Source organism: Trichechus manatus, unplaced genomic scaffold (genome assembly GCF_000243295.1).
Source record: "Trichechus manatus latirostris isolate Lorelei unplaced genomic scaffold, TriManLat1.0 scaffold00050, whole genome shotgun sequence".
Taxonomy (NCBI): Eukaryota; Metazoa; Chordata; class Mammalia; order Sirenia; family Trichechidae; genus Trichechus; species Trichechus manatus.
In genome coordinates this window covers 16,747,921-16,766,284 of record NW_004443986.1, presented here as the reverse complement: position 1 = coordinate 16,766,284, position 18,364 = coordinate 16,747,921, and the positions used below count along the sequence as shown (strand labels likewise).

At 43.3% G+C, this 18,364-nt stretch overlaps 1 protein-coding gene across 2 annotated transcripts in view; it reads left to right on the top strand.

Annotated features, from left to right (window-relative positions):
• The window catches only part of SCRN1 (secernin 1), a 68,643-nt gene that overhangs the window by 29,206 nt on the left and 21,073 nt on the right, over positions 1–18,364 (top strand). For both annotated transcript variants that reach the window (XM_004377496.2, XM_023732363.1), the window contains 2 exons: positions 9,725–9,906; positions 17,959–18,161. In XM_004377496.2, the coding sequence (XP_004377553.1) occupies positions 9,725–9,906; positions 17,959–18,161 (385 nt within the window). The remainder of the gene's footprint in view (positions 1–9,724; positions 9,907–17,958; positions 18,162–18,364) is intronic.

Sequence of the window (18,364 nt, the reverse complement as noted above, 5' to 3'; positions counted from 1 at the left end):
AATGTCACAGATCAAAAATCAAATTCATTTTTCCCATGTTATTTGTTCCTTTTCCCCAAACAACACCATTGTCTGCCACATAGTTCAACTATAGGAAACCTTGACCCTCATTTTCCCACGTATCCTTGGATGCACAGGGACAGTTTGTCACTGAGTCTTGTTGCTTCCTTTCCTGTGTCCCATGTTCTCCCCACTTCCCCTCCCCTCTCTTAGACCAGCCCCTATTTCCCTTCTGCTGTAACTTCTTATCGGTCCCTGGACTCTTACTCCTGGATTCTTCTCTCACCAGAATATTCTTTCCAGAACATACACCTCTAAACTTGTCACTCCTTGTTTATTGATTGGTGGTGTGTAAGGGATGAGATTCCAGGCTGCTTTGCATGTCAGAACTCTTCCGGATCAGCACCTTGCTTACTTTTCTTTTAAAAGACAAATTTAAGTTTATATTTTGAATGGGTAATATATTCATGTGGTTCAGAGATGAAGTAATATTAAAGAGGTTTACAGTGAGAAGGCTTACTCCCTCCTTGTCCCTATCTAGCCTAATTCTCATCTTTTGTAACATTTTTATTAGTTTCTTGCACATCTTTCCACCTTTTTTTATACAAATGCAAACCAATATGAATAGCCTATTTTCCTTCTTTTTTTAATGAAAGTAGTGCATTATAAACAGTATTCTGAAACTTGGATTTTAAAAATATATAATTTGAAACTGACAGACAAGTTCTGCAACTTGCTTTTTTGTTTAATATTATTTAAGGATTTTTCTACGTATCTGTACAGAGATTGTCCTTTTTTTTTTTTTACAGCTGCATAATATTCCTTTGCAGATATGTCCCATAATTTATTTAATCAGCCCTCTGTTGGTGGACACTTGGACTGTTTCTAGTATTTTCTAATAATCAAAAATGCAGCCATGGAGAATCCTGCACATAAGTCATTTTGTATGCATGCAGGTATACCAGTGGTTGTTGAGTCGATTCCGACTTATGGCACCCCCATGTGTATCAGAATAGAACTGTGCTCCATAGGGTTTTCAATGGCTGACTTCTCAGGAAGTAGATTGTCAGGCCTTTCTTCTGAAGTGCCTCTGGGTGGACTCACACCTCCGGCCTTTCACTTAGCAGCCAAGTGCGTTAACCATGTGTACCACCCAGGGATTCTGTGCAAGTATAGCCGTTGGATACAGATGCAGGATTGCTGGGTTATAGGGTAAAATTCTTTTATAGTTATTGGTACAAACCCATAAGGGTTGTACAATTTCCTTTTTAAGTTTCTATCCTCATTCTTAGTTCTCCTTCCCCAGCTTGCAGTCTCGGCCCCTGCAACACTGAGCTGTTTGCCATTTCTTGGCAAACATCCACTTGCGTTTCTCTGTGCTTTTGCTCTTTTTATCCTTTGCTTAGAATGTTCTTCCTCTCCTCCCGTTTATCTAATTGGTAGACTCCTTTATGTCCTTCAAGGCCCCCCGCCAATGTCACTTCCTCCATCTAGTCTGCCACCCCTCTGTGTCCATTTAACACTTTATGCATATCCCACTATCAGTACAAATCAGCTGAAATTTACAGTCAGCTGAAACTAGAGGGATGAGTTCTGGCCCAAGAGGCAGAGGTCCTAGGTTCTAGGCCTGCTTTCCCCATTCACTGTGTCTTTTGCCTTTGGGCCTCTCTGAGACTCAGTTTCCTCATTTTCCAGATGGAGATCAAAACACCTGCTCTCTCTGCCTCCCAGGACTTTTGTGAGGTACCTGTGAACTGACATGGGGAAGCAGTTTGTACACTCTAAAGAGAACATTATGAAAGAGGGAAATTTTTTTTCATTTGACTAGTGTTGAGAGACTCTGTGCCTCTAGGTCTCTGTTCCCAAACACCTACCTTTAGCACATGCTTCTGAAGCTGCTTTTCTAACTTCCTCTTATCCTTTTACTTCCCTTACAGAGACACCTCTCTCCATCCACTGTTCTTGTCCCAAGTATAAAATGGTGGGTTCTTTTCCATATTTGGGGCTGTGAGCCACAATTACTATCATAAAAGCTTCCATTAGCATCCAGAAAGTAAGCTTTTTAGCTATAAAGAATGAGCACTTCCCACAACATGCCATTTATTCCTCAGTCATTTCATGACATTTTAAACATATGTATCCTGAGACTTCCCCAGAAACTTTTCACTTGAGTGTTGAGCTCCTAGGAACTCATTTTCTGAGAATAACCACATGCAAAATATCATCCTGACTACTCATGTGCCCACACGCCCTCCCGGCTGGTTCTTCCTTCCGGGTGGTCTTCCCTTCCAACTTGTCCACTTACCCACCCTTTGTTCCTCCCATCAGCCTGTCCATCGGTCTGCTCCGTCCATCCATCATCTGCTATATGCCAGGTTGACTTTGCTTGAAACTAGAAGAAAAAGAAATAAGATCCCCAGCACAGAATTCCTCAGTTTCTAAAATTACATTGCACATTTTTGTTCAGCTGTTCAGTTCACAGATTGGAGCATCTTAATTTTATATTCCTTAGTCTCTCTTCTATGTAGATCCTGTTTTTTTTTAAATCAGTTTCTCTTTTGGTTGCAGTGTAAGCTGGAGAATATGTACCCATCATATCTGAATGCCCCTCTGTCCTCTATGAGGGTGTTGTACCACCATGCATCATACAGCTCCTCACAGCTGTGCAGCATACAGCTCCTCACAGCTGTGCAGCATACAGCTCATCACCTCTCTACCTGGAGTCCGACTCCTCACCAGCAGTTAGGGGTGTTGAGGGAGCAGATGAATTAACTCCTGCATTATCGTGTGGTGGTGTCTGTCTGTCTGTGCATGTTTGCGTGTGTGCACGTGCATGCCTGCCCATGAATGAGTATAGGTCTGTTCTCACATGGATGAACCTTCGATTTAGGAAAAAATTGATTCAACATTAAAACACTGTTCTAGAAAAACAGTGGATTTCATGCTTAGAAAACCATTTTTACTTCCATAAAAATCCACCAAAGTTTACATTGCTCATGTTTGGTGCACAAGAGGCTAATTATACTACAATTTTTGAAGACAGAATTCTTGACAGCCAAGTTAGTTTTGACACACAATATTTTTTTCAAAGAGTCTTTTATTATTTGTCAATCAATCTCCATTGTTTCACTCCTTTAAAGTTTAAAACCTTCCTTGTTTCCTTTGTTTTGAAATTTAGTTTAAATTTATTTCTGTTTTCCACTACGTGAAGTGCTGTGTGGATTCAGTATTCTCAAGGAGATTTCGGGCAACACGATTTCATGATCTGGGGCAGACCCTTGGTAGATGATTTCTCTTTATTTTGCCAATGAAAGCCTTTACAAAAGGAGACAGAAAATTACTAATTAATGATAGCTGGTAGCATTGTCGGAAACCCTGGTGGCATAGTGGTTAAGAGCTATGGCTGCTAACCACAAGATCGGCAGCTCTAATCCACCAGGAGCTCCTTGGAAACCATATGGGGGCAGTTTTACTCTGTCCTATAGGGTCTCTATGAGTCGGAATCGACTTGATGGTAACAGGTTTTTTTGTTTTTGGTAGCATTGTCGTGTGAGTCGGAATCGACTCGACAGCAGTGGGTTTGGTTTTTTTGGAGCCCTAGTGGCTCAGTGGTTAAGAGCTCGGCTGCTAACCAAAGGGTCGGCAGTTCGAATCTACCAGCTGCTCCTTGGAAACCCCACGGGGTAGTTCTACTCTGTCCTATAGGGTCACTGTAAGTGGGAAATGACTCAGCAGCAATGGGTTTGATTTTTCATAGCATTGTCAGTAAAGGTGTCCAAACGGAGACTCCATTTGTGGTGTGTGTACTCATTTTGGGGGGGAGAGTCTGAATTTAATTCTGGATGTTTTCTCGTACAGTAGGAAAGCACAAGGAATTCTGGTCTTATTCAAACAAAGAGAGCTAAACAAAGCTCCGTAACCAAGGGGAAGATTGTATGAGATTCTTCCTCTGCTTTTCTGGTTTCTCTTCTTCAGCCCCCAGGGCAGGAGTCCCCAGTCTTGCGTGGAGTCAGAAGCATCTCCCTTAGCCCTATGCACGAGTGGCTTAATGGGGAGCTCTCTTCCATAATCTCCCCTTTCCCGGTCCTATGCCTGACCCCTGCCTTTGCATTGCCCATCCCCAAAGATCTTAAAGTTCAGGGGAATAAAAAGCAGCTCTTCTAAAGAAGCAGTTGAGGGTGTTGTCCCCTGATCTCAACGCCTTCATCCGTCTATATTGAGACTTATATGGACCTTCAGGGTACATTTTTGAAAACCAGCCAAATGGTGGACAAGACACTGAGGTTAAAAAAAAAATTTTTTTTAAACCACAAAAAATAAAAACTCAGTGAAATTTATTGCTGCTTTAGAGTTATAAATTTTCTAAAACTGAAAATATTTCTCCAAAGCATCCCATTCTCCCTGCCTTTTTTCCCCATCCTCTGAAATCTGGCTGACTCATCAACTCACTTCACAGTGGTTTTCATTGGTGGTACCAGGGTGGTGTCCACCCACTGAGTACAGTAGGAAAGGCACAATGGTTGTGTTTCATGAATTGAAACGTCTATTGTGCGAGTGCCTCTATTCTCCCTTTCACTGGGTGATATCCAGAAATGCTGGAATGCACCAGGGATGGGCGACAGCAGGAAGCTTATTTTGCATTTTCATTTTTGACACAGTCACACAAGCATAATAAAGGGCTTGCTCTGCAGAAGAATTGCCTTTTGTCGTTGCCTCTGTGGCCTTTTCAAGGCTCACTTTTCCATCCTCCAACCTGGCAGATGTGCCCCAGGGGCCACCTGAGAGAGTGGCAAGCTCAGGACAGGCAATACCTTGAAAAACCCCATGATTAGCATTAGGCAGTGTCGATGCTCAGAAGTACGCCTTGCCACTCTCCTCACTCCGGGCATCCTTATATTGTTGTATGGTTATGGCACCAGGAGTCAGACTAGCTGACAGTTTGCTTTATTGAGGCAGGGTGGGCATGGCCATGGAGCAGCAAGACAATTTGCTCATCTCTTCTGCAGCTCACTTTGACAGCTTAATAACTGAAACCAAGACCAGAACTATCTCTGCGAATATCAACCTTTTCAGTGGTGAACGTTTTCTTTTTATTTTCTAATAGAAAAAGGCTAGGAATTTTGTCTTGGGGAGCTAAAAGGTTTTTGCCACACTGAAAGGCAATTTCAGGTGCTTTTTGGATTTTTTTTTTTCCAGGTGAAACCTTCCCGGCTACCTCAAATGCCACTTCTTAGTCTCTGCCTTATTAATTATGTGGCAAGTGTGGAGGTTGGTGAATTTTATTTAAAAAAAAAAAAAAAAAAAGACTGCCTGCGGAGTTCATGTTCTAGATGGCTGACTTTACAAGCTTTACCTAATTATATCTTATGTAAATGTTCCTAATTTGTGAGGTTTGCTCCAAAACTGGGATTTTTAAATAACCTTTTTATATAAGACAGGTATGTTCATTCCCCACCTCCTTCCCTAGATGTGGTTGTGATTAAAAAACCAGCTGCCATCAAGTTGATTCCAACTCATGGCAGCCCCTTATGTGCTGAGCAGAACTGCATCATAGGATTTTCTTGGCTGTGACCTTTCGGAAGCAAATCACCAGGCCTTTCTTCCTAGGCATCTCTAGGTGGACTCAGCTGAGCACGTAAACTGCTTGTACCACCCAGGGACTCCAGATTTAAGACACAACGGAGGGTGTGTGGATTGCAGTCACAGAGGGCCCTTATTAGGCCCAGGCTTGTGCAGTCCATGACAAAGATGCTCTAAGGCTTGGGGGTACCCTCTGCTCCATAGCACAGGAAGAGGGTCTGGTTGCAGTGGCCTGCAGCCCAATGGTTAGCAGGGGCCTTTGTCCATCTGGCCACTTGGGGATCCCCTTCCTTCCTCACCATACTGAGTTTGGCCTGAGAAGTGTCAAGTTGGCTGCATATATTTTGAACTCCCACATGGACCATATGGTCTTTTTGATTCAATTTTGAACATTTTTTATCATCAGTACCTGTTGGGCCCTTGCAGTTGTGTGCTCTAATGCCATCACAGTAGCTCCCCTAAGTGGTACAGTGGGGACCTCCCTGTACCGTGAACATGCCCTTGACATCCCCATCTCTCTCTTTTTTCAGGGCCTTGCCTCTGTCTGGAATACCTTGCTGTCTGGCCCATTTTCCAAGATCAGCTAAAGTGCCATCCCCTTGATAAAGCCTCTGACTCATCCTTTGGCCGCATGGATGTGTTCCCTCTTTTCTTTGACCCTTGTTCATCCATTCTTTCATTTCATTTCATTCATTCATTCAAAAAAGGTTTACTGAGTGCCTAGTATGTACCATACGTGGGATATATCCATGAACTAAACAATAAAGCTTCCTGCCCTAACAGGGCTTACATCCTAGCTGGGGGAGATAGCATGCGTAAGCAGCACACGTAATAAATAAGTCAATTATATAGCATTTTCCAAGTGGATGAATGGAATGGAAAAAAGAAAAAGAGCAGGATAAGGCTGAAGAGAAGTACAAGGCTGGAGGAGGGGGCAAAATGCTGTAGGTATTAAGTGGACCGGCCTCCAGGGCTGTGTCTTAGTCATCTAGTGCTGCTCTAACAGAAATACCACAAGTGGATGGCTTTAACAAAGAGAAGTTTATTTTCTCACTGTCTAGGAGGCTAGAAGTCCAAATTTAGGGTGCCAGCTCCAGGAGAAGGCTTTCTGTCTCTGTTGGCTCTGGGGAAAGGTCCTTGTCATCAATCTTCCCCTGGTCCAGGAGCATCTCAGCGCAGGGACCCCAGGTCCAAAGGATGTGCTTGCTCCCGGCTTTTCTTTCTTGGTGGTAGAAGGTCCCTCTGTCTCTATGCTCACTTCTCTCTTTTATATGTCAAAAGAGATTGACTCAAGATACAGTGTAATCTTGTAGGTTGAGTCCTGCCTCATTAACATAACTGCCTCTAATCCTGACTCATTAACATCATAGAGGTAGGATTTACAACACATAGGAAAATCACATCAGATGACAAAATAGTGGACAATCACACAATACTGGGAATCGTCGCCTAGCCAAGTGGACACATTGTTGGGGGGACACAGTTCAGTCCATAACAGGCTGACACTTAACTGGAGTCTGCCTTGTGGTTATAGTAGTGTGTGTCTTCTCCTTCCTTGCAGACTGAATGGACAGGGACTGGGCATCCCCATTAATCTGTCTGCCAGCAGCACTACACACAAAATGCCTTGTGTGTAATTGATGTTCTATAAATAATTGGTAAAATTGAAATGAATGTGTAAAGATAAATTTGAGAACAAATAACTAAACCCCTTTCCTAATTTTCTTTCTTTCTTTCTTACTTTATAATACATGTGTATTTAAGAAGCTGAGATTCCTTCCCTGTTTACTCTTCTTCTCAAGACAGACTTCGTCCCTGGTGTTCCATGGGCCCAGGGCTTTGGGAAGAGTTGGTCAATGCCTGCACTGCTTCTTCCATGAGAGTGCAGTTTTGAGATATAAACCTCAGTTACATTTAGAAGAGCACAGAGGAGCATAGTTTAATTGTTTACTGATTTGGCTATGCCAGCTTTTTCTCTAAAAGAATCCTTTTTTTTAAGTAAATAACTTTTGAGAGTTGAATAGGGAAAATATTTCAAGAGTATATTTTACTATCAATTTGCCATACAAAATTCAAGGGACTTTTGACAGCCTCTGGGCTTAATGAGCTTTCAATTTGCAAATATTATTTATCAAGTGAAATAAAATTATTCCAGTGCAGAACAATGCCTAGCGTGGATTGTGAAGATACTGAAGTCACTCAACAAATTAATGTGCGTGCCGAGCGCGTTTTAGCTGTTAATTAGAGATTATGGGAAATCAATGCAGAAGAGCTTTCTGGTCTGCATTCAGTCAGTATAGCTGGGTGTTGAACCGAAGAAAGATCTAAGGCTGTAGTTGATCCAGTGCTTTCAGCTGCTCAATTTAAAATGTAAATGGATGCTGCAGCTGAAAGAATTCTCCCTTGAGAACTAAGGAGCTCTGTGTAATTTAGAGCCCTGAATTCCATACTGCAGCCTCCACACAAAGAGTGTGGCCTTAGACTCCTAGAATGTAAGAGTCTGGAGGCCCCTTAGGGATGACCTAGTTTAGTGGTTTGTAAGTGCTCTAGGGAGTCCCCCGTGGGCCACAATGTGGGGAGGCGAAAAGGAGGAATAGGTGGGCAAGGCTCTGAGTGGTTACTCCCACCCCTTCCTCACTCTTACCCCTTCCCTTTGCCTGTACACATTCTGACCACTTGTATTGTGTTGTGTGTCTATGCAAGACTTTGTTTGGCTGAAAGGTTCAGAGGCTCAAAATACTTTGAAAGAAAGAGTTTGATCCAGATTAGCTCTTTCATTTTCCAGGTAAAGGCACAGCAGCCTGGAAAAGGTAGGACACACACTCTAAGTAACACGTACTACTATGCTGACAGCAGTTAGAAATACACTTCTCTGGGACTGTTTCCTTACTGGTGTTCCCCTGGGCTTAGTGTGGGAATCAAATAGAACCGTCAAGAAAGCACAATGTTTAAGAAAGTATGCATTGTAATGCAATAGTTGAACATAAAGTGTTATCATTTTCTCTTTTCTACTACTAGAGCAATCAGGGAGGTTTGTGGTTGTCAAACTGTGTTCCAGGGAGACCTAGGGATCATTGCAGGGGGCTTAGGGACCCCCTTTTTCAGACAAAGCATCTTCACTTTTATCTGCTTTCAATGTTAGGCTTCTACATAAAGCTTCTTTTAAAGATAGGACTCTATACCAATGGACCACAACTATCATGGCTTCCACCAGACTGAGTCCAGTACAACTAGATGGTGTCCGGCTACCACCACTGACTGCTCTGACAGGGATCACAACAGAGGGTCTCAGACAGAGCTGGAGGAAAATGTAGAACAAAATTCTAACTCAAAAAGAAGACCAGACTTACTGGCCTGACAGAGACTGGAGAAACCCCAAGAGTATGGCCCCCGGATAGCCTTTTAGCTCAGTAATGAAGTCACTCCCGAGGTTCACCGTTCAGCCAAAGATTAGACAGCCCCATAAAACAAAATGAGACTAATGGGGCACAACAGCCCAGGGACAAGGACTAGAAGGCAGGAGGGGACAGGAAAGCTGGTAATAGGGAACCCAAGGTTGAGAAGGGAGAGCGTTGACATGTCATGGGGTTGTTAACCAATGTCATAAAACAATATGTGTACTAACTGTTTAATGAGGAACTATGTGTTCTGTCAACCTTCATCTAAAGTACAATTTAAAAAAAGCTAAAATAAAGATAGGACTCTATAACTTAAAAATTTTTGAAAACCACTGATATAGCAGATTTTTGCAAATGAGAATAAGTAGCTGAGTTTGTTCAAAGTGCTGGTGGCCATCTGTGCCTATTGAAATGACCTGACACAATGATTTTAATAATGTTCAGGGCAAATCTTAGCTGACTGCCTGGCTCAAGAACATTACTGCCACATGCATAAGCACTATGGATAGATTAGTCTTGAACCACAGAGACTGAAAGTGGAGTGGGTGGCAAGACTGAAACCCTCTGTGGAGACCTTTGAGTTGCATTGGGACTTGGGGGGACGTTTAAGTGTGGATGTTCCCAAGAAGGCCTTTTATTTTTTGGCTCTGTTTGTAATGATGTGATGGTTCAGTGTAAATACCAAGATGAAGATTAAGTGATACCTGGCAGGTGATGGCCCTTTCTTTCCCATCTTCATTTTTCAGTGCACTTACATTTCAATCGACCAAGTTCCGAGGACCCATGCCATCGTGATAAGCAGACCCGCCTGGCTTTGGGGGGCAGAGATGGGAGCCAATGAACACGGAGTGTGCATAGCCAATGAAGCCATCCACACCAGAGAAACCGCTGCTGAGACTGAAGCCTTACTGGGGATGGATCTGGTCAGGTAGGGAAGGTGAACCACACGGCGATTCTTTGAAACAACTGCCCAGAAATAGGCTAGATCTGGACAGGATTTATCTTCCCCAGACACCTTATTTGTAACCCAGTCCCCCCAGTGATGATGTGTGCCTTTGATATAAGCTTTGAGACAACATTGAAGACAGCAGGAGGAGAGCGGTGTCTCAAGGCAATCTGAGATTTGTAGCCACAGGAGCAGCACCGATTTCCAGGTATGGCCCTTAGCATACACTGCTGGCTATTCAGACATTCCACAGACCGGGCATATTTGGGAGTGCTTTGAGGAGGAGGTGCATTTGACCTGGATCTACATGGCCAAGGGATGTAGACAGAGAAGATATATTTGGAACATAATTGGTGTTGTGATAGTTAGCAAGGTCTGGGACAATAACAAATGCTGGGAGTAGATGACAGGGTGAAGATTTAATCTTAGCCATTTAATTTTAACTTCTTTCCTGGCTAGCCGTGTCCAGCTAATGCAATAAAAAAAGAATGTGAAGAGGATCCTGTTCCTGGTAGGTTCCTCAGGGTGGGGGCGGAGCCCCAGGTATCTGCACCTTGATTGGATCTCCATGAGTTCAGGGTCTAGTCTCCGCTTTACATAGGCAGCCATCAGTTCAACCAAGCAGGGGCAGATTCTCAGGGGCCATTTTGTACCAACTGAATCCTAAAAGTAACCGAGGAGCCAGAAGGCTTCCTGTATTAAGTTCTCTGAAGTTCCCAGGTGGTGCCGATGCTGTGGACCTACAAACCACAGTTTGAGTAGCAAGATGATAGAGCAGGGTTCTCAAAGTGTGGTTTGTGGATCAGTGGCACCAGCATTACCTGACTACTTGTTAGAAATGTAAAGTCTGGAACCCCAGGCCTGCTGTGTTTTAACAAGCCCTGCAGATGATTCCGATACATGATAAAGGTTCAGAACCACTACTGTCAAGGAAACTTGCTGTTGGTTGGTTGTGTTCTCTCAGTTTGGGGCTCAGTGTTTCCCTAGGTTGCTGCATGAAGTACCATTACTTCTGGGGTCCTTGCTTATACTCTGTGCTTGGATGCCAGTTCTTTCATGGACAGCTCCTGTGAGAACGAGCTGTTTACATTTTATACTTTCATCCTGTTGTGCAGCCATCGCCACTATCCATTTCCAAATTATTCCGTCACAGAAACTCAGTGCCCTCTAAGCTAAGGTTCCCCCTTCCCCCCTCCCTGCCACCCATAGTAACCACTAATAGACTTTAGTCTTTATACATTTGTCTATTCTAGATACTTCATAAGGAGCCCTGGTGATATAAATGGTTAAGCTCGCACCTGCTAACTAAAAGCTTGGTGGTTCGCACGCATTCAGCGGCTCCGCAGGAGAAAGACCTGGCAATCTGCTTCTGTATAAATTACAGCCTAGAAACCCCTATCGGGCAGTTCTACTCTGTCACATGGGGTCGCTATGAATTGAAATCAACTCGATGCCACCCAACAACAGCAAGACATTTCATATAAGTGGGATCATACAGTATCCTTTGTGACTGACATATTTGACTCAAAAGAATGTTTTCAAGATTCATCCATGTCGTAGCACGTATCGGGACTTCATTTCTCTTTATGGCAGAGTAATATTCCATGGTATGAATGTACCACATTTTGTTTATCCATTCATCTGTTGATGAGCGTTTAGGTTATTTCTATGTTTTGGGTACTGTGAGCAATGTTGCAGTGAACACTGGTGTACTAGTTTCTATTTGCGTTCCTGCTTTTGGTTATTTTGGGCATATACGTAGGACTGGGATTGCTAGGTCATATGGTAATTATATGTTTAACTTTTTAAGGAACTGCCGAACTGTTTTCCACAATGGCTGTACCATTTTGCATTCCCAGCATCAGTGGATGAGGGTTTCAGTTTCTTCACGTCTTCATCGACATCTGGTTTTTGATCATTGTCATTCTAGTGAGGATGAAGTGGTATCTCATTATGGTTTTGATTTGCATGACTAATGATTAATGGTGTTGAGCATCTTTTCATGCGCTTCTTGTGTATCTTATGTATGTGCATATTTGTATATCTATACAAACTTGTATATCTATACAAATGTGTGTATCTTCTTTGCTGAAATGTCTATTCAATTCCTTTGCCCACTTTTTGATTGAGTTGTCTTTTTATTGTAAGTCATAGGAGTTCTTATATATTCTGGACATTAAACCCTCATCAGATACATGTTCCCCCCCACAATTTTTCCCAATCTTAATACTATTTTTTATAATTCATTTTCAATGATATTTATGCCAAAAGCCAAGCTTTGTCTATCTTTTTTGATCTCTTGATTTCTGTGAGAACCTGACAACCAGTCCCTTTCTTCTGAGACATATGACCACATATATACATATTTGCATGTTTCATGAGGCTTATTACAAATAATAAGTAGCTGGCTGGAGCTAGCATTAAAAATGGGAATTTATTTTCTGGATGTAAGGGTGTCTCTTAAACAACCCAGACTATGTCTCTCATGATAATGCATCTAGGCCTTGAAATGGATGAGATCTAGAAAGCTTTTGGAACCCATTAGTCAGAGGTATGCTATTAAGCCCCAAAACCAAACCTGTTGCCACTGAGTCGATTCTGACCCATGGTGACCCCATATGTTACAGAGTAGAACTGCTCCATAGGGTTTTATTGGCTGTACTCTTTATGGAAGCAAATCACCAGGCCTTTCTTCTGTGGTGCTGTCATGGGTTGAATTATGTCCCCCCAAAAATGTGTGTATCAATTTGGCTGGGCCATGTTTCCCAGAATTGTGTGGTCGGCCTCCATTTTGTGATTGTAATTTTATGTTAAAGAGGATTAGGGTGGGATTGCAATACCACCTTTACCCAGGTCACATTCAATGTAAAGGGAGTTTCCGTGGGGTGTGGCCTGCACCACCTTTTATCTCTCAAGAGATGAAGGGAAGCAGGCAGAGAGTTGGGGACCTCATACCATCAAGAAAGCAGTGCTGGGAGCAGAGCGCGTCCTTTGGACTGGGGTCCTTGCGCAGACAAGCTCCTTGTCCAGGGGAACAATGAAGAGAAGAAGGCTGACAGAGAGAAAAAGCCTTCCCCTGGAGCTGATGCCCTGAATTTGGACTTTTAGCCTACTTTACTGTGAGGAAATAAACTTCTCTTCGTTAAAACCATCTGCTTGTGTTTCTGTTATAGCAGCACTAGATAACTAAGACAGGTGCCACTTGGTGGGTCCAAACCACCAACCTTTAGGTAAGCAGCTGAGTGTGTAACCATTTGTGCCACCCAGGGACCTTGGTATGCTGGTAAATGTTTAATAATTGGCTTGGTGTGGGGTAGCCATTATTTGTAGCCTTTTCCAATTTATGTGGTGTAAATACTCCTACCCTGACCGATTCCAGGTTACCAATGGTTTAGCAAGTGGCTCAAAATTTCTGAAATTTTAACAGTTTGCTCTCTGAGCTGGTACTAGCTGGCCCCAGCACACTACCATATTTTTTTCAGTGTTTTATGCCTCTTTTTCCTTTTGCATAGCTGCTTTTTTCTTTTCTTTTTCTGCAAACTAATTCTTCCTGCTCCATTTGTGTTTAATTAACTTTGGAACTAAAACCCAGTCAGTCCCACAATTTCAGAACTTCTCATAATTCTAGGCACATTCCATTGGACCCCCAGCATGTGAAAAGCACAGAAGTCCTTGAAAAGAGGCCAGTGTGAAAATTTGGAAGGGTCTAAAGGTTGGCTTCAAGTTGTTGGACTCCCAGGTGGCTTGAATGGAGGCCTGGTCAATGTCTGCAGGTGGAAAAACCTGTGTAATTAGAATTACCATTTCCTGAACCCTGTTGTAAGATGGGCTTTGCATATATCATTTTATTTAACCCTCACGACAACCTAGTGAAATAAGTGTGTTTTTTTTCCATTTAGTAGATGAGGAAACGGGGGCTTTGGGACGTTAAGTAACTCGCTCCAAGCTCCGGGGCTGGGACGTGGCAGAGCCAGGTATACCAGGCCCACTAACCGCAGGGAGGCCACTCCTCTCTGTTCTAGATCATACTGCTTCTACTTTTAATGAGACAGAGAGCTCAGGATACCATAGAGATTAGTGAAAAGGTTTCACATACCCTTTCCCCAAATCAACGCAGCCCTTAACAGCCTTATATTATCTTTACACTTCCAGCTTTCTGCCTGAAGACCGGGAATCTTCAGATAGCCCAAAGGTCATGAATTCAGAGGACCTTGCAGACTTGTTGATTGCAGAGAGGAGGGCAGATTATTTGCAGGCTGAGTCCTTGTAAGAGCACCAGACCTGGTCCTGTAAAGGGAAGAATATTGACTTATTTTCATGGGGGCAGTGGTGGTTCACTGGTGGAATTCCTGCCTTCCATGTGGGAGATCCAGGTTCTAGTCCTGGTCAGTGCATCTCACGTGCAGCCAAGCTTCCAGATACGATGGACTAGGAAGAAAGGCCTGGTGACCTATTTCTGAAATTCAGCTGATGAAAACCCTATGGATCACAATGTTCCAATGCCCAGCCAATCATGGAGATGGCGCAGGACTGGGCAGTGTTCCCTTGCGTTGTTTGTGAGATCACTGTGAGTCGGGGGCTGACTCATCGCCAGCTAACAACAACAATTGATTATTTTTATTACTTTCCCAGAGCAGCAATGATATATCCATTGTAAATCTAGTTTATAACTGTGTTTTACCTTATTTGCCTCCCTAATCTACAGAGGCATAGATATAAAAAAGATAAGCAAGCAGAGTTCCTACACAAAGGGGCCATAAGCCAGGGAGGTGCAGATGTCACTCACAGCCTCTCAGGAAAGGGCCAGGGCTTTGAGCTGGTTCCTTCTGGTTTGAACTTCTGCTGAGAATTTGAATTTCTAACATGTTCCCAGGAAGTTATACATAAGAATCACCTAGGGTTCTTGTTAAAATGTAGACTCTGGTTCAATATATCTGGGGTGGAAATGCAAATTCTCAGCAGGAGTTCAAACCAGAATGAACTGGTTTGAAGCCCTGGAAAGGGCAGAGTGAACTTGACATACCTTGGAGACGGTCTTGGGCCCCAAATAAGGATTTTACCGTAAAACTAGGTTTTGAATTCAGAGCCATCAAACTCCAAAACCCGGAACAACCTGGACAAAGCCCGCACTTTGGAAGGATTTGGATAAGCCTGTGTATTAAGGGTAAATATCAGAGCAAGGCTCTAACCTTGGCCTGTGGAAGTTCATCCCTTCCCCTGCCCTCGTCATGCCCACACTGAGGTATAGCAGCCAAAACAAAATTCTCAGTGGGGGCCAGCAAGGTGTTGTTCTTATTTTAATCACATGAATCTGCCCCATCTAGGAGAGGAATTGTAAAAGTCTTTAAAATAGGTCACTTGATGTTGTGTGACTCATGGCCCCATCTCGCCTCTGCACCCAGTGACGTATGGTTCACCTGCGCCTCTCAGTCTCAGATGGAAAGTGTACAACACTGGTGTCACTCATGGCCTTGGACTGGGGAGCAGGTGCTGTCCTGTCCCCATCCCCTGGCAAGGAGACCAGGTGGGACAAGGGAGCATCTTTTACCTGTGGTCCTGGCATGAAGGGTCAGAGGGTGGAGTCAGAATTGTGTCTGTGGATTAATGCCGAGGTCCTGCTGCAGAAGCTCTGCGCATAGGGACATCAGACTCAGCATATGAGGGCCAGTGTAAGTACTGAGTGTCTCAGTGAGGACTGCAAACAGGCAGAGCATCAGGGAAGGCAAAAGTAAGAGGAACAAGTCAAACTGCAAAAGAGAGGTGACATCTTCAAAAGAGGGGGCGATTGCCACTGGCTAGGTATTCACAGATAAAGCCTCTGGTGGTACAGATGGTTAAACACTAGATTACTAGCCAGAGGAGCCCTGGTGGTGTAGTGGTTAAGAGCTTGGCTGCTAACCAAAAGGTCAGTAGTTCAAATCCACCAGCTGCTCCTCGGAAGCCCTATGGGGCAGTTCTGCTCTGCCCTATGGGGTCGCTGTGAATTGGAATTGACTCGACGGCAGCAAGTTTTGTTTGACTAGCCGAAGGGGTTGCAGTTCCAACCCAGCCAGAGACACCGCAGAAAACAGGCCTGGCAATCTGCTTTCGAAAGGACACAGCCTTGAAAACCTTATGAAGCAGTTCTAGTCTATATACATGGGGTCGCCATGAGTTAGAATTGCCTCAAGAGCAACTAACAACAACAACTGAAACTAACAACTAACAACTGTTAACCGAAAGGTTGGAGGTTTGAGTCTACCCAGAGGTACCTTGGAAGAAAGGCCTGAAGATCTACTTCTGGAAAAAATCAGTCATTGAAAACCTTATGAAGCTCAGTTCTACTCTGACACACATGGGGTTGCTATGAGTCGGACAAAATGGTGGTTGGTTTTGCTTCTGCTACTCCTCTTTGGGGAGTCCCTGGGTGGTGCACATGGTTAATGTGCTGGCTGTTAATGGGAAGGTTGGAGGTTCAAGTCAACCCAGAGGCATCTCAAAAGAAAGGCCTGGCAATCTACTTCTGAAAAATCGGCCATTGAAAACGCTATGAAGCACAGTTCCGCTCTGACACACATGAGGTCTCTATGTGTTAGAGTCAACTTGATGGCAACTGGATTTACTTCTCTTTGGAGAGGATGACATTGGCCAAAAAAAAAGTCTACTTAATTCAGTCTACTTATGGGCTTTTTCTTTTATCACTCTCCTAAGTTCTTAGGGTTCAACTTCATAAACCATTGCCTTATAACCAAGTCTTCCTAAATAAGCTTAAATGGAAAAATGTCAAATGAATTGATATATAATTACCTGACTATGAAAATAAGCCTATTACAGGAGTAAGTCTGTAGCATGTAGTTGCATTATATTTTCTTCTCCCTGGCAGCACACTGAAATGACCCTTCAGAAAGCATCAAATTGGGTAAATTTTAATAGCTATTGCTTCTTGAGTGGAAAATTTACCAAGAACTGGTCGATACCACCATCTTAGCAGGCTCATTGCCTCTGTTCTAAGACTCCTGTGTTCCTGCCACTAGAATTATAATTTGAATGAACAGACGAATAAATGGACATTTACTGAGTACATATTATGTGTCAGCCTTTTTCATATCAGCCTGAGCGGGAGGTAGTATTGTTTTCACTTTACAGATGAGAGAACCAAGATTTGGAAAGGTAACGTTACTTAAGATCATGCTGCCATACTGATCATACTGCCAGTTAAAACCAGAACTGGAAGTAGAAGTTAGCTTCCTTCATCTCTGAAATACATATTTCTCTGCTACAGCAAGCTACCTCTCAAAATTTGTTGATCACTTACTTGGTCCCATGTACTAGCACTATGTGTTTTCATGTTCATCATTCATAAAATCCATCCTCATGGAAACCCAATAATGTAAGTGCTCATTTTATAGGTGACATAAAAGGGAAGTTCGAACATATTATGTAATCTGCCCAAGGTCTATCAAAAGAATTAGGCTGATAGGTAGGAGGAGAAATGTATCAAACCAGGATTGATCATGTTCTAACCAGCCACCCATCCTCAGTGAGGTCTCCAAGCAAATTATAGTCCAAAGGACAATGGCTGCCAGTTGAACACTTTGTATTACTAACCAAAATATCTGATGTAGACTAATAGAGGTCAAGGCTAGTTTAGGTAGATATTTCCTTTTGCTTAGGCTAGAGGCAGGAGAAGGAAAAAGCCACAAAGAGTAGGTCTACTAAGAGCTAGAGCTGAACTGGCCAGCTACGTGGGAGACAGAGTCAAAAAGAGAAAGAGAAATGACTTCCTTTCAGGAGGGAGAGGCCATTGGATTCCTGACTCTTCTGTCTGTGTGGATGGGGGATGTCCAAAGACACAGAACACCCCATGATGTTTAATATATAGACACATATTCTGCTTTAAATGCTGTTAATCTATTTGCATATTTATCGGTGTATTAACATATTTACATTTGTTGGCATGATTCATAACTTAGCCTCCTCCCAGTCTTTCATTACTAGGGTAATAATCACGTACTTTGAGATGACTGAGGTGAACTTCTTGTTTCCTTGCTTCAGGCTTGGTTTAGAAAGAGGGACAACAGCTAAAGAAGCCTTAGATGTTATTGTCTCCTTGTTGGAAGAACATGGACAAGGTGGAAATTATTATGAAGATGCAAACTCCTGCCATAGTTTCCAAAGTGCATATCTGATTGTGGATCGTGAGGAAGCCTGGGTGCTTGAGACCATAGGGAAGTACTGGGCGGCTGAGAAAATCACAGGTGAGTGGACATGGGTGATGAAGGGTTTGGAGGATGGGGAAAGGCGGGGGTGGGTGGTGCTGACCCTTCAGGGTCAGACTAGTGCAATCCTGCTGCTGTTGCAGACCCTGTCTGTGCTGGGTCTTCATGTCTAGACATGCCTCTCATTCCTGGGCTTCTGCTTATAACTTAGAGCCTAGAATCTCTTGAACCTGGAGTCAAGA